The 21,254-nt window shown below is 36.7% G+C and overlaps 1 protein-coding gene across 18 annotated transcripts in view; it reads left to right on the top strand.

Annotated features, from left to right (window-relative positions):
* LOC127445886 (KICSTOR complex protein SZT2-like) overlaps positions 1 to 21,254 on the top strand; it is a 136,004-nt gene that overhangs the window by 95,831 nt on the left and 18,919 nt on the right. For 10 of the 18 annotated variants that reach the window (XM_051706340.1, XM_051706337.1, XM_051706339.1 and 7 more), the window contains 8 exons: positions 8,051 to 8,315; positions 8,469 to 8,548; positions 8,783 to 8,908; positions 9,004 to 9,206; positions 10,921 to 11,026; positions 11,144 to 11,230; positions 12,885 to 12,959; positions 17,061 to 17,153. In XM_051706340.1, coding sequence (XP_051562300.1) covers positions 8,051 to 8,315; positions 8,469 to 8,548; positions 8,783 to 8,908; positions 9,004 to 9,206; positions 10,921 to 11,026; positions 11,144 to 11,230; positions 12,885 to 12,959; positions 17,061 to 17,153 — 1,035 coding nt within the window. The remainder of the gene's footprint in view (positions 1 to 8,050; positions 8,316 to 8,468; positions 8,549 to 8,782; positions 8,909 to 9,003; positions 9,207 to 10,920; positions 11,027 to 11,143; positions 11,231 to 12,884; positions 12,960 to 17,060; positions 17,154 to 21,254) is intronic. The other 8 variants (XM_051706353.1, XM_051706338.1, XM_051706352.1 and 5 more) reach the window with 5 other exon arrangements.

Raw genomic sequence — 21,254 nt, 5'->3', positions numbered from 1 at the left:
TCATATGGTAATGTACTGAGGTGATCAATGCAAATGGTAAACGCCCCCCAACAGTGCCTTAAAAAACATCAAGTTCATTCACTTTTCTGCGCGTTTGGAAGATGGCATGCTACACAGGTGAGGAAGCACCTGAATAATGACGAAGAGTTCACATTTTCTTCAGAAGAAGAGCGGAAATCCGACGATGAACGTTTGAAGAGCGACTTGATCCAGCCGAGGATACAATTTCGGATGATTAAATCATTTAGTTTTACTTATTAGTTGACATGCTATTTTATATAAACATGTACATATTTTACTAGTTGGACTATTTCCAGACTTGCCAGCCAGGATTCAGAGTATTGAAATTTGAAATATGTCCTAATAGGCAAGTTTTACTTACATTTAAATGTTGTTTCGGCTAAAGCAAGTATTTAAACTGTATGCTGTATGATATAAATATGATATGTAATATGATAAAAAAATAATATGAATGTTTAGATATAAACATATTTTAACTAGTGTTTATGCTGCCTCATTATCATCAACGAAGCTTGTGCTTGCAAACATCTGTTCGGGTGTAAATGTGTAAAATGTGCTGTAAATATGCCCATATTAGAAAATCAGCATATTAGAAAGATTTCTGAAGGATCATGTGACACTGAAGACTGCAGTAATGATGCTGAAAATTCAGCTTTACATCACAGGAATAAATAGCATTTGACAATATATTCAAATAGAAAACAGTTATTTTAAATTGTAAAAAATATTTCACAATATCACTGTTTTTGCTGTATTTTGGATCAAATAAATGCAGCTTTGGTGAGCAGAAGAGACTTCTTTTAAAAACAAAAAAATCGTACAGATCTATAGACTTTTATACGGTAGTGTAGGGCTAAAGTTTTTAAGTAAAGTCTTTATGTAAAGAAAATGTATAGTCAGATTACTTTTAACTTAAACTTGATTTTGTGAATAAGCTACAAACAATACATTCAATCATTAAGTCTCGTCACATTCATTCTCTCTCAGGGGAGGGGTCTTTGTCTCCTCAGGTGTGAATCACATCAATATTCATGATCATCCACGCCTCCTCGCATATGGCCTTTCTAACACTAAAAGTGTCTTACAAAAGTTAAATAACTATATTGTTTTGTATGAATGAGTGATCAGGATGGTTTTCACATCATTTTTGTAGCAAAAACTCTAGACTACAAGATCCAGTTCTCAAAAGTCTTGTGAACAAATGTTTAGTATGTGTTATAAGGCCTTATTTAAGTGACTTAGAATCTTTGTTTTTTCAAAAACCCCGCATAAACGTTATTTTCTCAAAAATACATACATGTACATACATTTTGCTCACATATTATTGTAGCCCAGTTTGTGCTGAATACAGTGTTATCAGACTTTAGCCATTTAATATGTTTTTAAGCAACTGAAAAAAGCACAAATGTCAAGGCATGTCAAAACTTCTCCAGGTCCCAAATCACTGTCAGACCCCAGAGGGTTAAATGGTTTTAGATACGGGTCAAAGACCAGAGTACACAACAGTTATATTGTGCTAATTTAATAAACATTTCTTTAGAAACTCTTCAGTCTATTGTTATTTATTTTTATTTTATCCCCTTTTCTCCCCAATTTGGAATGCCCAATTCCCACTACTTAGTAGGTCCTCGTGGTGGCGCTGTTACTCACCTCAAACAAGTCTCAGTTGCCTCCGCTTCTGAGACAGTCAATCCGCTCATCTTATCACATGGCTCGCTGTGCATCACACCGCGGAGACTCGCAGCATGTGGAGGCTCATGCTACTCTCCGCGATCCACGCACAACTTACCACACGCCCCATTGAGAGCAAGAACCACTAATCGTGACCACGAGGAGGTTACTCCATGTAACTCTACCCTCCCTAGCAACCGGGCCAATTTGATTGCTTAGGAGACCTGGCCGGAGTCACTCAGCACTCCCTGGATTCGAACTCACGACTCCAGGGGTGGTAGTCAGCGTCAATACTCGCTGAGATACCCAGGCCCCAGTCTATTGTTATTTTGAGCTTATTCCATAAGAGTTTTTTTTTTTTTTTTTTTAATTAACATCAAAGTTTTTCACTATTACATATTTCATACAATAGCAAAAACAGTCTGTTTAAGGGTCAGATAGATGGTGGGAAATGGTAATTTAAAACTAAATTATATATGTTTTTGGTGGAAGAAAGCTTGACTGGCATGAGTGGATCTCAAAAAGCTTTGAAAAGCTACAAAAACATGCAGAAATGCCTCTAAACTGATGTTTTATGCTTGAAATTGTTTGTGTAGAAGATAAATACAACGATTCTTCTTGAGAATAAAGGCCGTTCTTTTCTTTATTCGGAAATGGCAAAGACCAAAGACCCTGTGTTCATAACAAACAGTCAGTAGGGTTCAAGCTTGTGTTGTTGCTTGTATCAGAGGGTGAGAATATCTGGAGTCTTGTCTGTCAGATGTTTTGAGGTCTCTGGATGTTGCTTGCTTTGGCAGGTTGGTAGTTTGTGGTAGCAGACCGACTCATCTGAAGCTCTGGATAGTAAGCGAGAGTCTGCGGCCTACACTATGTGATCACTTTGTTCTGCGTTTTATCGGTGTCCTTTATGAAAACACAGAGAGAGAGAGAGAGAGAGAGAGAGAGAGAGAGAGAGATGACAGGGAGATCTTCATTGTTCACTTTTCTTTTGATCTCTTTAAGATCAGTCACCTCATGTCAGTTCTTATGCTTGTTTGGACTTTTGTTTGTATGTGTGTGTAAGAGAGAGAAAGGGAAAATGAAATGAGAAATGGAGAAGGGTTTGTGTGATTGATTTATGTTCATCTTCATGTGAGCTGAATATATTGAGCACCAGATTTGTTTATTATTTGGGTGTCACTGTGAAAACATGCCTGGGTCACATTTCACTCCAATAATAATAATAATAAATACACACATATATATTTGTCATATCAGCACTGGAACACTGTTTGTCACTACGCTAAAGTGTAAGAGCAGCTAGATATGGGTATTTTCCCCATCCCTGTGACATTAGAGATTTCTGCCAGCAGGTGACAACAAAAGATCTTCTATGTGTTATGAGTGAGTTGAGCTGACAGGTGGCACGGTGGCTCAGTGGTTAGCGCTGTCGCCTCACAGCAAGAAGGTCCCGGGTTCGAGTTCCTGCTCAACTGGGCCCTTCTGTGTGGAGTTTGCATGTTCTTGCCGTGTTTGTGTGGGTTTCCTCCGGGTGCTCCGGTTTCCCCCACAAGTCCAAAAACATGCAGGTTAAGTGAATTGGAGACTCTAAATTGTCCCCCAGCCACTGGGGGTTGCATCAGGAAGGGTGTCCGGTGTAAAACCTGTGCCAAGTCAAATATGCTGTGGTGACCCTAACGGGAACACCTGAAAGAAGAAGAAAAGTGAGTTGCGTTGGCAGTCAGTGCTCGAGTTTCATTGACTTGATCGCTCCGATTACTGCTACACTATGGCATTAGAAAGAAGTTCCACACATGAGCATTTTTTGAGTCTATACTTTGTTTTTCCTTATTTATTTATTTATTTATTTACTTGTTCAGTGAACTGTTTTATAAAAGCAATATCACACTCGCAATTGTGCTGTTTTGTCCGTTTATCAGCATGACTGTGATTACCTGCGGCCGATACTGGTGTAACAGCACTCTTGCTTGTGTGATATTGCTTTAATTTAAGAAAATTATGCCTTTTGGACCACTGAGACTATATTCAGGACAATTAATACTCTACAAAATAAATAAACAACATTTTTCACATTACAGTATTGCAAATGGATTTTATTAGCATTACTTTATTTCTTCTGCATTTTTACGTTTTTTTGTAAATATTTGAAATTATAAAGAGATTTCTTAGGGTCACAGACGTGTTTTTAGTGTACATTTCTCCATGCTATTAAAGCAGAGATGAACAGAACTTCCTTGAAAAGAACAAAACTTTTTCCTGTGAGTGACTCTACACTTTTAATCTGTTCAGCTAATGAGTGGCAACAGAAGGCCGACCAACATAGCAGAAAATTTGCCCTTACCGTCAATCATCTGTCAAACTCCCAGGGGGTAGAGTTCAGTCTCTAAAGTCCAGCTTATTTGCCCTTCGGGCTCCTGGGCATCGATTTGCCATCATGGGGCATCTGGTCTAGCTTCTTTTAGAAAAGCCTGTAACTCACCCTAGAGGACTTTAACCAGTCTTCCAAACACTAACTCACCCAAAAGTTCTCACAAGAAGAGAGAAAAGCCTTTATATGCTCTGAAATTCTTTTTTTTTTTTTTAGTTCATACGTCCTTGTTTTTCCATGTTGGTCTAATCCCTGTTTTATCATTCCGCTCTTCAAGTGCAATCACGCTACATAGGAACATGTTAATTGGGTGGGCTTAAGGAAAGCCCCCATGCTGGCGTGATATCCGCATGTTCAGTGGGTTTAATGCCGATGGACCATAGTAATGAACCCCCCTGCCTCTTAAGTTCTCTCTCTGTCTGTTCTTAAGTTTGAAGGAGGGCAACATCAAAAATGGGAAACTTTGGGGGGCCTGGGTAGCTCAGCGAGTAAAGACGCTGACTACCACCCCTGGAGTCATGAGTTCGAATCCCAGGGCATGCTGAGTGACTCCAGTCAGGTCTCCTAAGCAACCAAATTGGCCCGGTTGCTAGGGAGGGTAGAGTCACATGGGTTCACTCTCGGTGGGGTGCGTGGTGAGTTGTGCGTGGATGCCGCAGAGAATAGCGTGAAGCCTCTACATGCGCTATGTCTCCGTGGTAATGCGCTCAACAAGCCACGTGATAAGATGCGTGGATTGACGGTCTCAGACGCGGAGGCAACTGAGATTCATCCTCCGCCACTCAGATTGAAGCGAGTCACTACGCCACCACGAGGACTTACGGCGCATTGGGAACTGGGCATTCCAAATTGGGGAGAGAAAAAAAAGGGGAAACTTTGAGTGAGTTTCAGAGGGGTTAATGGGGAGATAGCAGAGCTTTTAGTCATGCTGTTTGAAAAAGAGACTTGAATCATTGACATGAAAGATGTGTGAAAATATGAAGACCAGAGATGATACTCTGAGTCTCCCTGCAGGAGGAAAAATTTCTGCTTTATAAAACAACATTTTTTTTATTTATTTTTTTGTCTGTTCATTTTGTTAAAAGACTCATCATGTGCTCATACCAACTTATTCACATATCAGAATCAATTGAAGCATTATATTTCTTAGTTTTCTTTTTTCTTTCTTTGTCTCTTTCTTCCTTCCTTTCATAGTTTTTTAAACTTTGTTCTTTTGTTTGTTTTTTCTTGTTTTTTTTTCTTTTGTCTGCCATTCATACTTTTCATTCGTTTGTACTTGAATTTTGTATTTTTGTTATTACTTTTGTTGGTTTATTTATTCTTTTTAGATTTTGTCATACTTCTCTTTATTCTTTCTTTCATTCCTGCTTTTTCATGCATTGTTCTTTTGTTTTGTACTTTCATTTGTATTTTGTTTGTACTTTTGTTTGTTCTTTATAATTTTTCTTTGTTTTGTACCTTGGTACTTTTATCTTTCTTTCTTTCTTTCATTGTTTTTCTTTGTTCTTTCATTTGTTCATTCTTTTGTTTGTTTTTATTCAGTTTTTCATTCATCCTTTCATACTTTTTACACTTTTCTTCCTTTCATTTGTGCATATTTATTTATTTATTTCTTAACCATTTTTCCAGATTTGTTTTGTTTGTTTGTATTTTCATTTCTTTCGTTCTTCCTTTCGTACCTTTCAATAGTTAATTTTTTCATTAGCACTTTTCATACTTCGAGCTTTAGTTTGCTTGTTCTTTCTTTTGTTCGTTCTTTCTTTTCTTTGTCATTCGTACTTTTAATACTTTTCATACTTTGGCTTCTTTATTTTTGTATTTTTGTTTGTTTTTGTTGGTTTATTCATTCTTTTTATACTTTTGTCACTTCTCTTCATTCTTTCATTCATCCTTTTTCATCATTCTTTTGTATTTGTATTTGTATTTTTTTATTTAATTCATTCATCTTATAATTTGTTTAGGCTTATTACTCAATGACAAAAAAAAAAACAAGGAGTGTCAAGTGTTTGGTATCATTGTAAAGAAATCATTTCAATTGTTTTAATGATATAGATTATGATACATTCTGAGACTCTCAGCTTAAGAAACTAATGAAAAATAAAATAAATAAAAAAAAAATTCTTCTTTTTCTGATTTGCCATTATATATCTCTGGGAGTAAATAAGGTGGCTCCAACTGCTTTTGTTTTGTTCCCAATGATGTCAACTGTATCTGAGAAAAATGTTGTGTTGATACGACAAAGTAATCAAAAGTTATAGCATTACAAAAATAATTTATCATAGTGTCCAAAAATGTCTCCAAGTGTCCAAAAGCCTCTCCAAACAAATAAAACATAATAATTGTACATAAGAACTAATTACACATGCAAACACAACAATGACTAAAGATTTGCATAGCATGCAGACATGATTTTAGTAAATGAGTTTCATTCTGTGCCATCTGAGTCATCATTGAGTCTGTGTCATCTCCTGCTGGCCATATGCAACATGCTTCATGTGGATTATCTAATGATCTATGCATCCAATTATCTTGTGTGTGAGCTTGTTTTAAAGATAATCACCTCCTTTAAGTAATGGTATGTGATATTATATGATATTTTCGTTAGAGCTTTTGTTCGTGTTTCATTCTTTTAAAAAAAGAAATTCCAATTTGGAATGCCCGATTCCCACTACTTAGTAGCTCCTCGTGGTGGCGCGGTTACTCACCTCAATCCGGGTGGCGGAGGACAAGTTTCAGTTGCCTCCGCTTCTGAGACCGTCAATCCGCGCATCTTATCACGTGACTCATTGTGCATGACACCGCAGAGACTCACAGCATGTGGAGGCTCATGCTACTCTCAGTGATCCACACACAACTCACCACACGCCCCATTGAGAGCGAGAACCACTAATCGCGACCACGAGGAGGTTACCCCATGTGACTCTACCCTCCCTAGCAACCAGGCCAATTTGGTTGCTTAGGAGACCTGGCTGGAGTCACTCAGCACGCCCTGGTTTCGAACTCGTGACTCCAGGAGTGATAGTCAGCATCAATACTCACTGAGCTATCCAGGCCCCCTGTTTCTTTCATTCTTAATACTTTTTACAGATTTTTCTGTTGTTTGTATTTTTGTTTCTACATTCGATCTTTCTTTCATACTTTTCCATACTTTTCATTGGCACTTTTCATACTTCAATCTTTAGTTTGCTTGTTCTTTCTTTTGTTTGTTCTTTCTTTTGTTTGTTCTTTCTTTTCTTTGTCATTTGTACTTTTAATTTTGTATTTTTGTTGGTTTATTCATTCTTTTTATACTTTGTCATACTTCACTTTATTTATTCTTTCTTTAATTATCCTTTTTATCATTCTTTGTTTATTTCTATTTGTATTTTGTTTGTAATTTCATTTGTTCATCTTCATTCTTTTTTGTACCTCATTCTACTTATTTCTTTCTTTTGTTTGTTCCTTTTTTCTTTCATTCGTAGATTTTCATACTATGTTCTTTTGTTTATTCCTCTTCATTCATACTTTCATTTGTAATTTTATTTGTAATTCTTTCTTAATACTGTTTTATATTTTTCTCTGTTCTTTTGTTCCTACTTTTTCTTTCTTTCTTTTGTTTGTGCTTTTGTTAGAACTTTGTTTGTTTTTACTCATACTTTTTTACAATTCATTCTTTTGTTGGTACTTCTATATTTCCATCTTTTGTTTGTTCTTTAATTTGTATTTTTCATCTGTGCATTCATTCTTTTTCTTTCCATTTTTCTTTGTACCTTTGTTCATACTTTTTATTAGTTTTTTGTTTTTTTTTGTCTCTCTCATAGGATTTTATACTTTTTGTTTTTGTTTATTCTTTCTTTTTCATAGCTAATTTATTTCTTTTATTCTTTTTCTTTCTAACTTTCTTTCAGACCTTTGTACTTTTGTTTATACTTTCATTTGTTCCTTTCTTGTGTTCGTTTTCTTTCATTCATGCATTTGCATATTTATTTATGTTTGTTTATTTATTCACAGGAGCCCAACCCCTTCCTGAATTCCACTTTTGAGGCAGATGCTCTGTTGAGGAGTCCGGTTCCTCCAGTTGCGAGTAAGGATCAAGGTCGGTTGGGCAGCTCGGCTCGTGGTCTTCCTCCTCTGGCATTCCCTGGAGAACTCGTGCCTTTTGATGAAGCTCTGAGGGATGTGAACACAGTGAGGCCATTGGCCAGTCAGGACGGAGCTGATATTGTTGCTCGGCATGGAGCTCAACTTCTGGAGGTGAAAGCAGCTGAGCGCAGAGGTACAAATACATCAGAACTCACACTCATACGAAGAGTGTGTCCAAATTAGAAGAATCTAATTCAACCAAACCCAAACAAATGATGGTTGCAAAGTTTGTATTCATCTTTACAAACAAAATGTGATGCTGATTCGTTATTTCTTTATTTTCCAGAATTAGAGAGACAGATGAAGATTGAGAACCTGTTCGTGACGTGGCAGCAGCGTTCAGCTCAGTCCAACATGCCCATCTCTGTATGTTCAGTCTCTTACGTTGTTAAGTTGTCCCAGTTGCCCTAATAATTTTCATTCTGCAGTTCCTAAGAAAGTTACCAGCCAGTTTTTACTCGTATTTGTCCCATGGCGAGTGTTAATTTTGGAACCTGGTGCAGCTCTGTATTTTTTGTGGGTCGGCAATATATGAACCTGTTCCTCCTCTGTCTTCCCTATAATTACCTGTTGGAAACCCTCTTTTTGTCTTGTCCACAGGTAGCAGATCTGGACACACTGAAGCAGTCATCTCGACTGGTCCATTATTGCGCCACACCGCTGCTCTTTGACCCTGTGTTCCGGAAACAGATTCAAGAGGAACAGATCATCCAGCCACAGATGAAGGTCTCTCTCCTCCTCTTCTTTCACGTTCTCTTACTCTCTGTTCATTTCCAGTTTCTGCTTGTTTGTTTCTTCTTCATCTTGGTCTCTGGTTCCAGAAGAGGCATCGCTCCAGTGACTCCACCACATCAGGCAGGGATCGCAGCTACAGCACGGATTCTGCAGACATGCTGCCCAGCAGACTGAAGGACGAGTCATGGCTGCAAGACATCTCCAGCACGTTCCTGCAGCAGTATGTGCAGTATCTGCAGAGCATGGGCTTCATTCTGGTGCAGGTCCGGCCGCAGTCGCCCGCCCGCAGGTCTGTGCACAGTCTCACAGCACAAACTCTTAAACTAAACACAGGGTTTGAGACAAATGCATCAGCATTTGGGTTTCACTTGTGTCACTGAATTCAAGTGTCTGGTTTCGGCTCTGTAGCTTTAAGAAGTCTGATTATTCATTTGAATAATCTCTCAGTAGTGTTCCCAGAAGTCCCTGCATGACATGTGTAGTGGAATACATTTGTGCTTCGCGTGGATTATCTAATGATCTATGCATCCGATTACCTTGTGTGTGGGCTTGTTTTAAAGATAATCACCTCGTCTAAGTAATGGTTTATGATATTTTATGTTCTGTTTATTTTTTGGGAAGTTATAATCGAAAACGTGGCGCATAAGCAACACCAACATAAATGTCAAAGATATATACTTAGCTGTTAATTGCTATATTTTTGACTGTGGGTAAAACAAATAGGCTAACCAATGACACAACACATGTTACAGATTGAAAAAAATGTGCAGTGCAATTTATTTTTAATAAATTATCAAAATGGAATACTTCTGATTTGTCTGCAAATTTTAAAGCACTTGTTCAGTTTTTGGTCATAATGCATACATGCATTGGAAAGTAGAGCTTCAAAACTTTCAAATGATACCTATTTGTGTTGGTCAATACTGTAGTTATTATTAGTTTGACTATTTTTATTTCTCGCAGGCCCATCCGAGCTTAAAGGGTTAAATACTGCTGTTTATCAATCAGGGCATATAGATCACACTTTATATGGGTGTTTCTTCATCTTTAACCATTTTCATGACCCAAAAGGTTGATTTATTTTATTAAAGCTAACAGATTAAAATCAATTTGTATTTTTGTTATATGAAGGTCTCATTAAAATTGACTTGGAAACTTTTTACCAGGTCTTCATAATTTATTTTTGGTATTTTTCAAATGCCTTTTATGTCTGTGATTTTACTGTTTTAGCCTTGTTCTAGTCCTAGACTTTCAATATTAAACTATGAAAATCCATTATAATCATTTTAAGTAATACATACAATTAAGTTAATCTAAGCAAAGAGTGGAATAAACATAATCCATTTAAATATTTATTGTGTAAAAATGTTATCTTTTCATTTTTCAAAAATTATGCCTGTCCCACAGTTATGCCGTCATTTGCACCACACCGAGCAATTTTGCCCGTAATAAAGTTTTATCAAAGGTTAGTGTTCTTGTTAACCAAGTGGACAAAAGTGTCAGTGAAGAGCATTAAATATGAGACAAGTGATGTTTGAAGAAAACAAAGAAAAGTAGAATATACTACTTTATATTATGTGTATTTAGGATGCATCAAATGTAAGCTATGAAAGTAGTCTAAGCAAGACAAAGGAGTCGGCTAAGTTAAAAATGTCATTTCCATCCCCTTCATTTCCACCACAGAATTCTATTAAACACAATTCAGAATTTGAAATGTGCTGGAAATGACTTAAAAAAATTGCATAAATCTCCTGTGATGCATGCATATACACTGTTGGACTACTAATGAGGGAAGTCAAGAAGTTCTAAAAAAGTGCCCAAAGTTGTGTCAAATTGTGTGTTGTTTATGGTTCAAACCATTTACCTATGGAAAAATACCAAGGTACCAACCATAGCAATTTTTGGGGATCTTCCAAGTGAACAGCATTAAATACAGGTGTAAACATTGTCCAGAACTTCTTAAAACCAGATGTCAAACAAGGCCTGTTTCTCTCTATCTGCAGTATTGCTCGAGCTCGTGCTGCCCTGTTGAATTCTTTGTCCACTGAAGGCAGATCTTCATTCTCTTCTTTCTCATATAATAAACAGAAGAGTGAAGACAGCCCAAAGGTACAAACACTCTCTGTTCATCCACATTCAATGATTCAATCACCCGCATCACTCCAATTAATCATAATTCATACCCACATTTCACAAAAGTTTCCTCTTTCTTTTTGTTTTATTCAGCAGAGCAGCAGTGGCTCGAACTCAACGTCGTATTACCTGCAGAGGGCGCTACCAGGAGGCATCGTGCTGATGGAACTGGCCTTTCAAGTGAGACCTTCATCTGTCTGAGCCTCTATAGGTCTTCAGTGCAGATCAGGGCACCGGATCGACCTCTTAACACTTCAACAGAGAGCACACATTGCGCTTTTCACAAGAACACAAGTCTCTGTGGACAACCAGGAGAGAGATCTGTCTCTCTCGCACGCTATTTTTGGCTATTAATATTTAAACGCACAGAATCAACAACCTCGTCACAAGCCCTTCTTGTCTCTAATAGCATTTTTCCAACTGGGGTCTGTGGAAAATTCCTGAATTTTAAGCGACGCTAGTGATGTAATCAAATCGGCAGTGATGATTAAGTAAATGGAATGTATTAAAAGTTCATTACAAAGCATTCACTTATTGAGAATGCACTGAACAGTTTGTGGGTTATTTAAAGAAGTAGTTCAGCAAAAAATTATAATTCTCTCATCATTTACTCACCCTTATTTTTTTGAAGAACACAATCGAAGATATTTTGTAGAATGTATGAGGTGGCTATATAATGCAAGTCAATGGGGTCCAACACTTTTTTTTTTTTTTTTTAATTTGGAATGCCTAATTCCCAATGTGCTTTTAAGTCCTTGTGGTCACGTAGTGATTTGCCTTGATCCGGGTGGGGGAGGACGAATCTCAGTTGCCTCCGTGTCTGAGACCGTCAACCAGCGCATCTTATCACGTGGCTTGTTGAGTGTGTTGCCACGGAGACACAGCGCTTGTGGAGGCTTCACGCGATCCACCGCGGCAACTACGCTAAACTCACCATGTGCCCCACTGAGAGCGATCCACATTATAGCGACCACGAGGAGGTTACCCCATGTGACTCTACCCTCCCTTGCAACCGGGCCAATTTGGTTGCTTAGGTGACACTCAGCACGCCCTGTGATTCGAACTAGCGAGCTCCAGGGGTGGTAGCCAGCGTCTTTTACCACTGAGCTACCCAGGCCCCTGGGGTCCAACATTTTTAAGCTCCATAAAGGTAGCATAAAGGTAATTCATACGACTCGAGTGCTTTAATCCATATCTTCTGAAGCGATGCACTTGGTTTGGGTAATAAACAGGCCAAAATGTAAGTCCTTATTCACAATAAATCTTGACATCTGGCCTGATTGGAACACAGTACTGTGCATGCGGTTGCCAGGTACTCAATCCCGTTATCATTGCGAATCAAAAAGACAGTGCAGTACATTTTAAAATTATCGAAAGAAACTCAACCCACGACTTTATAATTTTAACTCGCATCTGCATTTTCTGCTCTGTGCATGCATCAAGTGCGAGGAAGTGTGTGAACGAGCTTTTCTCCTGAACGCACAAAGGAAACAAGATTTATAGTGAATAAGGACTAAAATGTTGGTCTGATCTCACCCAAAACCGGGCGTATCGCTTTAGAAGACATTGATTAAACCACTTGAGTCATATGGATTACCTTTATGCTGCCTTTATGTCCTTTTTGGAGCTCTAAGATTTTGGAACCCATTGACTTGCATTGCAATTATTTGTCTTTGTAAGATAACAAAGACAATTAAATTTATTCAAAACAATGTGCAATAATAAATCATGCAAAATAAGACTACGAACATGTATTAAGAAAGTAAATGGGTACATTTTGATTTCATGTCGACATATTTCTCTCTCTCTCTCTCTCTCTCTCTCTTTCTTGCAGGGCTGTTATTTCTGTGTGAAGCAGTTTGCATTAGAATGCTCAAGAATCCCCATGGGTCAAACGGTTAACTCTCAGGTAACTACATCTTTGTGATAAAAATAAACAAAACAATGTACGTGATGAAGGAAGAGTGGTTGAGAGTGTGTATGTATTTCTGTGCGTCTGCTATATGTGTCTGCCTGTAATCTCTGTGGAAAGGGCTCTTTTTTGGTAGTATGATTGATTTAATATGACATCTTAAAGGGATAGTTCACCCAAAAATTCAGATGTCATTCCAGACCTGTATGGCTTAACTTCTTTACTGTTGAACACAAAAGGAGAAATTTATCAGATTGTTCACGTTGCTCTGTTCCATTCAGTGAAAGCATAGTGACCAGTGGCTGTCAAGCTCCAAAAAACAGTAAAATCAGCATAAAAATACTCTATATGAACAGACCAAAATCTGGAAGTCGTACTTCCGTATATTCAAACATGACGTGCCATATTTGATTGTACATGTGATAGGGGAAGATTATCAGTGAATAATGACTGAAATTTCGGTCTGAACCTCACAAAAAGCTTTCATATAACTTCAGAACACGTAGAATAAATGGTATGGGCTTCTTTTAAGATGCTATAATCGATTTTGAACTGTAATCATATAAACCACCATCCACATTCGTTGTATGGAATAAAGCAATGTGAACATTCCCATGAAAGAAAGAGGGTCATACGGTTGTGGAACGACATGCGAGTGAGTAAATGACAGAATTTTTATGTTTCGTGAACTTTTCCTTTAACATCAGCAAGAACCAACAATGACCTTTCTTATTTACCAAGATTCAGTGGTTGAAACTCTCTCTCTGATGGCGTATTTAATGTGCAGTTGGTCCAGGATGGCTCTAAATGAGGAGTAATTAAGTGTAAATATTTGTAAATCTCCAGATGTTCCTCAGCAGGAGGGCTGTATTTCCTCTTGCTTCATCAGAAGCCCATAAGGCGTCTTCCAATCACAGCTGCTCATATACAGCAATTAAGTCATTAGCATGTTTGTTTGGTTGTTTGTAAGTACAGATTCTTTAAACTGAACTCGAGGGTAAAACAGACTAAAAGTCACATGCCATTGACAGAAGTTTGATTCTCTAGAATCCATATTATTCGATTTCACCTTTAATGTCCCACTGTCCCATATCACATGCGACAAAATTGTGTATGTTTTGTTTACAATCAGTCTAAATCTCTAAATCTATTGAAACTAAGCTACAAATTTGGCTTGTTAGGTAATTACACTGCAAATAATAATAATAATAATAATAAATAATTTTCTTAATATTTTTTTCTTTTTTTATTTTTATATTTTCTTGATATTTTTATTCAGTTAAAAATATCTTTAACATCTTTAAAAACCAAGATAAATTTACTTGAGATGCCAAGTCTTGTTTTCAGATAAATCAAGCAAGATTAATTGAGGTTTATGCAGTAAAAGTAAAAAAAATAAAACAAAACTATTTGCCAATTTCCTTAAACTCTGAAGACCCGCCAGCGGGTCTAAAGGGGGGCGCTATATCATGAAAAAAGTTTAGCTTAAAATGTTAAAGTCTCCGTATACATGAATCAGGCATAAAAGGGATCATTTGAAAGCTTGGAATCTGAACTTTTCAGAGATGATCATCACTTCTGCATTTATGTTACTTAAAATAACAAAATAAGGCATCAAACAATCGCTTTGAAAATGAGTGCCCCCTAGAGGTAATGGGGTAGATAAATTTATATGAAAAAAATCCTTCAGATACCACCTAAATAGACAAGTCATATATCAAATGAAAGCTCTCGTTATCAGGACTGTGACTGTACAATTAATTTTGTTGCCCTAATACCACAGTTCAAAAGATTTTCAGAGGAATCACAAAGTGAAATATGATTTCTGTAAGTCTTCAAATACAAACGTCTCTTTTATGCTCCAATAACTGCTGCTATGAGCCCCAAATAGCCAAAAACTTTACATCTGCTTTTACCTTAGGCAGTTTTTTACTTGTCTGTGAGCTTGCTTATCTGAATAATCCAGTGTTTTATCTTAGATGTCCAGAACAATATATGCAATCCAGCAGGAAAAGCATGCAAAACAAATAATCAGAAAAATATGTTTTCGACTATTGAAGATAAAATTGATGATAAAATGATAAAATCACAAATATATCATCACAAAGGGGAGGATCTCAGCTTTCTTATGATACTTGGATTGAGCTTCTAGTCCACTCAGAGGCCGAGATATTCAATGAAATAATGAGGCTGGTGCTTGAACTGAAAATTAGACTGGATGTCTGTAACCCAGATTTTTGCTTTTTGCTTTTATTTAATTTTTTTGTAAGTATACCACAAATGCTTTCGATTCAGCTTAACTTGCACTGAACCTGGAATATTCCTTTAAATTTCTTTTTTTTTTTATCAACTGGAAAAGAGTTTGTTCTTGTTTTAAGCATAAACCTCACTAAATTATGGTAGATTTACAGTAGAAAATAATACTTAATATCTAATTTCATTATTTCATTTAGCTTCTGTTTGGTTTTAAGGATTTTTAGATAGTGTTGTGGGAAAACAAGACAAAAATACTAATTAAGAAAATTATTATATGCTGTATAGATTTCAAATACCATAAAGCCAAATACATTAAGGGATAGTTCAACCAAAAATGAAAATTCTTTCATTATTGACTCACACTCATGTTGTTCCAAACCCATATAACATTTTCTATTTTCTGTGGAACACAGAAAAAAACTGATGTTAAAAAATGCATTCTTTCAGTTTTCACTGATTTGCTGAATAATGTAGTTACACTCAAAAATCTGAATTTTGATATAATAATCTGAATATAATCGGAACATTTTGTCACTAGGCCTACATTGTTCTGTTATTTTCTATATAATTTCTGTTAAATAAAAATAAAAATTTAGGTTTATATACTTATAGAACATCCAAATATAGAATAAATATAAAAGTGATAGTGCTTGAATGAGTAATGTGAATATATATTTCATCAAAAAATAACATTTGTCATCATTTATTCACCCTTCTCGTTCCAAACCAGTGCAACTTTTTGTCATCCATGAAACACAAGATTGAGGGATGAGAGGATCGTAGATTGTTACTGTCAAGCTCCAAAAGCACCTAAAAGCACCATAAAGGTTGTCCAAATCACTCGTGCACTCTGTTTGAAGTCCACTGAAGCCATTCGATAGCATTGTGTGAAGTGTTAATTCACTGAAATCTTCCTCTTCACCCATTCGAATCTGGCGCGCACGCGAGAACATCATTGTTTACATAAGCGCTGCTCAGCGAATGCGCATGACACCACATGAGGAGGAAATAGGCGGAGGAAAGGAAATTGCGAACATTTGTTCATCCATCGTCGCTGTAAAGATGAGATTAAAGATTGCTGATTTCCATACAATGGCAGATGACAGTGACTAAGTTTAAAGCTTTAAAAAGTGCCCAAATGTGTCCTTAAAGTAGTTCATGCAACTCGTTCTTCATTTTTCAAATCATACAATCACTTTTGTATGATGAACAGACCGCAATTTAAGTCATTATTTACCCTTAAATTAAATCAAATCAAATCATTGATCAACACGAGCGCCCAAATCAAATATGGTGACCTGTCAATAACATCAAACCTCATTGGTTATTTGGAGCTTTAAAGTGAGATTCTTCACCAAAATTGCGTGAACCCGACTTGAAAAACGAGCGGCTGGAATTTGTTATTAACAAGATCCCTGATAATTTCAGTTTGATTGTGCCAGTTTTGTGTTGTGGATATTGCAAAGTCACGACTGCTAGTCATCTATTAAATACTTCTCATGTCTCATCATTGTTGATCATTCCCTGTGACACTTCCTGTGGCCACACCCTTATACATTAGTGAAGTGTGACAGCTTGTGCATGTGTTGTGTTCATTTTTGAGTAAATTGACTTTTGACCCCTCTCTGTGTGGCATGTATGTCTCATCTGTCTCTCTGCGTGTTCTCTTCTGTGTATGTGTGTATATTTTACCTTGATGTCCTGCATATGGTGTGTGTGTGTATGTGTGTGTGTATGTGTGTGTGTATGTGTATGTGTGTGTGTATGTGTGTATGTGTGTATGTGTGTATGTGTGTGTGTGTGTGTGTGTGTGTGTGTGTGTGTGTGTGTGTGTGTGTCTAGTCCCATCTCACCCTCTCTTTCCATCAGGGTTCTCTTCTCAACAAATCTCCTAGCAAGCCGTTCCCGGAGACGCCCACAGGCTCTGACTCTGCGGTATGTCTCTCAGGACGGGCTCATCACTCACCCACCAATCAGGCTTCAGTCTTTCCTTCAAACTCCACCCCCATAAAGTGCCCAGCAGGGTTGGACAAAATTCAGAATTTTAGAGTAGGCTCCCTTTCAATTCATAAGTTTGAATTTGAATTGAATTGGCCACACCTACAGGATGTTGTCAATTGGAATGTCAGGAAGAGGAAATTGCAATTCAAAGAAATTTGACAGTCACACAACAGAGGAATTTATCAGACCCAATAAAATTGTTCTGTTTGAGAAGATCATCTTGTAAGCTCATAAAATGAAAATTAAAAAATGAGTTTATGAAAGTACCAAAAATAAATGATGAAGGTCTGGTAAAAACTTTCCAGGTCTGTTTTAATGAGACCTTCATATAAAAAAAAGAAAAGGCTGAAATCTGTTCGTTTTAATAAAAAATTTACCTCTGGGACATAAAGCTGCCCAAAGTTGAAGAAACACCCTTAAATAAAGTGGCAAGAAAAGTATGTGAACCCTTTGGAATTAGCTGTTTTCTGCATTAATTGGTCATAAAATGTGATCTCATCTTCATCAAAGTCACAATATAGACAAACACAATGTGCTTCAGCTAACAACACACAATTATAATCTTTCATGTCTTTATTGAACACATCCAATTAAACATTCACAATGCTGTAGAAAAAGTAAGTGAACCCTTTGATCTAATAACTGGTCGATCCAACTTTGGCAGCAATAACCTCAACCAAGCATTTCTGGTAGCTGCGGATTAGACCTGCACAACGTTCAGAAGGAATTTTGGACCATTATTCCTTACAGAACTGCTTCAACTCAGCCATGTTCTTAGGATGTCTGGTGTGAACGGCTCTCTTGAGGTCATTCCACAGCATCTCTATTGGGTTAAGGTCTTGGCTCTGACTGGGACACTCCTAAAGGTGGATTTTCTTTTTTTGAAGCCATTCTGTAGTGGATTTACTTTGATGTTTAGGTTCATTGTCCTGCTGCATCACCTACTATAACTTCTACTGAGCTTCAGCTGGCGCACAGACACCCCGACATTATCCTGTAGGATATCTTGATAAACTTGGGAATTCATATTTCCCTTGATGATGGCAAGCGGTCCAGGCCCGATGCAGCAAATCAGCCCCAAATCATGATGCTCCCTCCACCGTACTTCACCATTGTGATGATGTTTTCATGTTGGTATGCGGTGCCCTTTTTTACATCATATGTAAGGCTGCATGTTCCCAAACAATTCAACCTTAGTTTCTTCAGTCCACAAAACATGTTCCCAGTAGAATTGTGGAGTGTCAAAGTGGTTTTTGGCAACTTCAGGTGCGCAACAATGTTTTTGTTGGAAAGCAGCGGCTTCCTTTGTGGTGTCCTGCCATGGACACCATACCTGTTTAATGTTTTCTGTATAGTAGACTCATGAATAGAGATGTTAACCAGTTCCAATGATTCCTTCAAGTCTTTATCTGTCACTCTAGGGATCTTTTTTACCTCATTGAGCATTCTGCGGTGTGTGTCCTCTGAGTCACATTGATTGGATGGACACTTCTAGGGAGAGTACCTATAGTACTAAATCATCTCCATTTATAAATAGTTTGTTTAACTGTGTACGGATGAATATCTAAGCTCTTCGAAATAACTTTGTCATCCTTTCCAGCTTTATGCAAAGCAACAATTCTTAATCGTAGGTCTTCTGAGATCTCTTTTTTGCGAGGCATGGTCCATGTTAGCAGATGCTTCTTGTGAATAGCAAACTCAAAATGTTTGAGTGCTTTTTATAAGTCAAAGTAGCTCTAACCCACACCTCCAATCTCGTTTCATTAATTGGATGCCAGGTTCGCCAACTCCTGACTCTAATTAAATTTTGTTGACGTTATTAGCCTAGGGGTTCACATAATTTTTCCAACCTACACTGCGAATGTTTGAACGATGTATTCAATATGTACAATAATAATACAATCACTGGTGTGTTATTAGTTAAAACAGATTGTGTTTGCTCATTGTAACTTGGATTGAGATCAAACCAGATTTTAAGACAAATTTATACATAAATGCAGGTAATTCCAAAGGATGTACTCAGATTTAGTGTTTATTCTAGTAAATCACACATTTTAATTGAAAAATATAAATAACCCATAATGATTCTTTTTCAAAACATGTTTTACTGTTTGTCAACCCTGTTACACATTTATGGGTAATTAATACAGAGAAGTTGAAATTGAAAACTACCCTTACAGCAGTTATATGAATTTCTTTTGAAATATATGAATTTGAATTCTCCTTCATTGCATTCAATTCACAATTTTGCATCCTGCTTGCTACCTTCATTCAAATTCAGCAATTTATTTGAAAAGGCATTCTTAATTCAATTCTGAATACCACACAACCCTGCCGCGGCTCCTCCTTTTCCTTCTGCGGCCCCAATCTTGCCCTCTGTGGCCTTTTTGTGCGGTTTATTCAATCAGACCAGTTCTCTTCTCTGTAAATGTCTGTGTTTGTCAGTAAGGCATCTGCTGGAAATGCAGCTGCAGGGGTCTATCTGTCTCTTTGCTGCATGTAAATGGCATCCTGAGGTTGGGATGATCTTCAATGTTGCATCTTCTTGGAGGTCACTGTGTCGGTCTTTATGCAGCTCTCATGAGCCAATGATCTCTCTCTGCTCGATAATCATTCTTGATTTTCTTCTGCTCTCAGTCTCGTTGCATCTTGATTTGGATCTACTGTGTGTCTTCTGTGTTACCTGCTGGAGACATTTGAGGGAATCGTCAATACAATAATCCTGAGGCAACAGGGCTTAATTTTGGGCTGGAACAAGCCAAATCCAGATTTGTCACCAATTATATTAGATCCCCTACTTAACATGGCTTTAAAGAAATTTATGCTGATCTGTGTGTATGCTAAAATGCAAAGTATAATATTAATAATGCTGCCTATCACTTGCCATATCCTCTTAAAATATGTAAACATTTATTTTACATATTTAATATTTTACATAATTGTTTTTACATATTTTATGAGTAATTTATGGAGTTTTTTTTATCATATGTGTAGCTCATGACACAAACAAAAACAATATTTATTAATTTATCATTTATTTTCTTAATTTTCAGGTCATGACTGTAGTAACACTGTCAACACAAGCAAGCAACACAACTATATCAATTTCATTACATTTAAATTGTACATCTTTACTGTATCCGGCTTGCTGCCTTATTTCAAAGCGATACAGATCTGACACCTACGGAATTAAATCCACCACTAATTCTATCTGATCCTCCACCTTATACAGCCTTGAAAGAAATGTATGCCTTGATCTATACATATTGCTTGCAATACCCATTAAAATATATTTTAAACATTTAATATTTTACATATTTATGCAACTATTAATATTTACATAAACATGTTTACATATTTTATGAGGAATTATTTATGCCTTTTTTTAATCTTACGTGTATCTCATGGCACATTCAAAAAATTTATTTATTATTTATAAATTAATACATTTGATTAATTTATTGTGATTAACTATTATTAATATATAAATTGTGATTTTAAAATATATTTGTTTAAAATCTGATTTTCCCTACTTCCATTTGACCTTTGACCTTGAAATATTTTCAGCTAATTTAAAACATTCATAATTCATTTTTTCACTACATAGCTATTATAATACACAAATGCCAAAGCTGCGTCTTCAAGTGGACCATTTACACTTTATGGCAAAATCAAACTCCATATAGTCTAAATGAAAGTGAAAATGTCTGCAGCGTAAACACTGCCCACCAGAAGATTTATTCTTTAGAACATAAGCATTTTGTAACCAAATGTGTCAGGGTTTAGGTGCAATTAAACTCTAAATTTGAAACAAATGCAGAAGTTTACGTAAACACAACGATCTACCTTCTGCAATTAGACCAAGCTGTGAACGGCATGATTTAACATTTTAATGCTAGCTTCCAAAAACTGTTTTACACACCCTTACATTATCGTAAGAATAATGAACAAACAATGCTATCTTTCCTAAGCCTATGATGGAACTTTGGGTCAAAAGTTGTTTTGTTTTTAAAGTGAAAAAAGTTCCTCACTCTA

The sequence above is a fragment of the Myxocyprinus asiaticus genome, chromosome 9 (assembly GCF_019703515.2).
Source record: "Myxocyprinus asiaticus isolate MX2 ecotype Aquarium Trade chromosome 9, UBuf_Myxa_2, whole genome shotgun sequence".
NCBI classification, from domain to species: domain Eukaryota; kingdom Metazoa; phylum Chordata; class Actinopteri; order Cypriniformes; family Catostomidae; genus Myxocyprinus; species Myxocyprinus asiaticus.
Note: the sequence above shows the minus strand (reverse complement) of the source record. Positions and strands in the feature narration are given on the sequence as shown.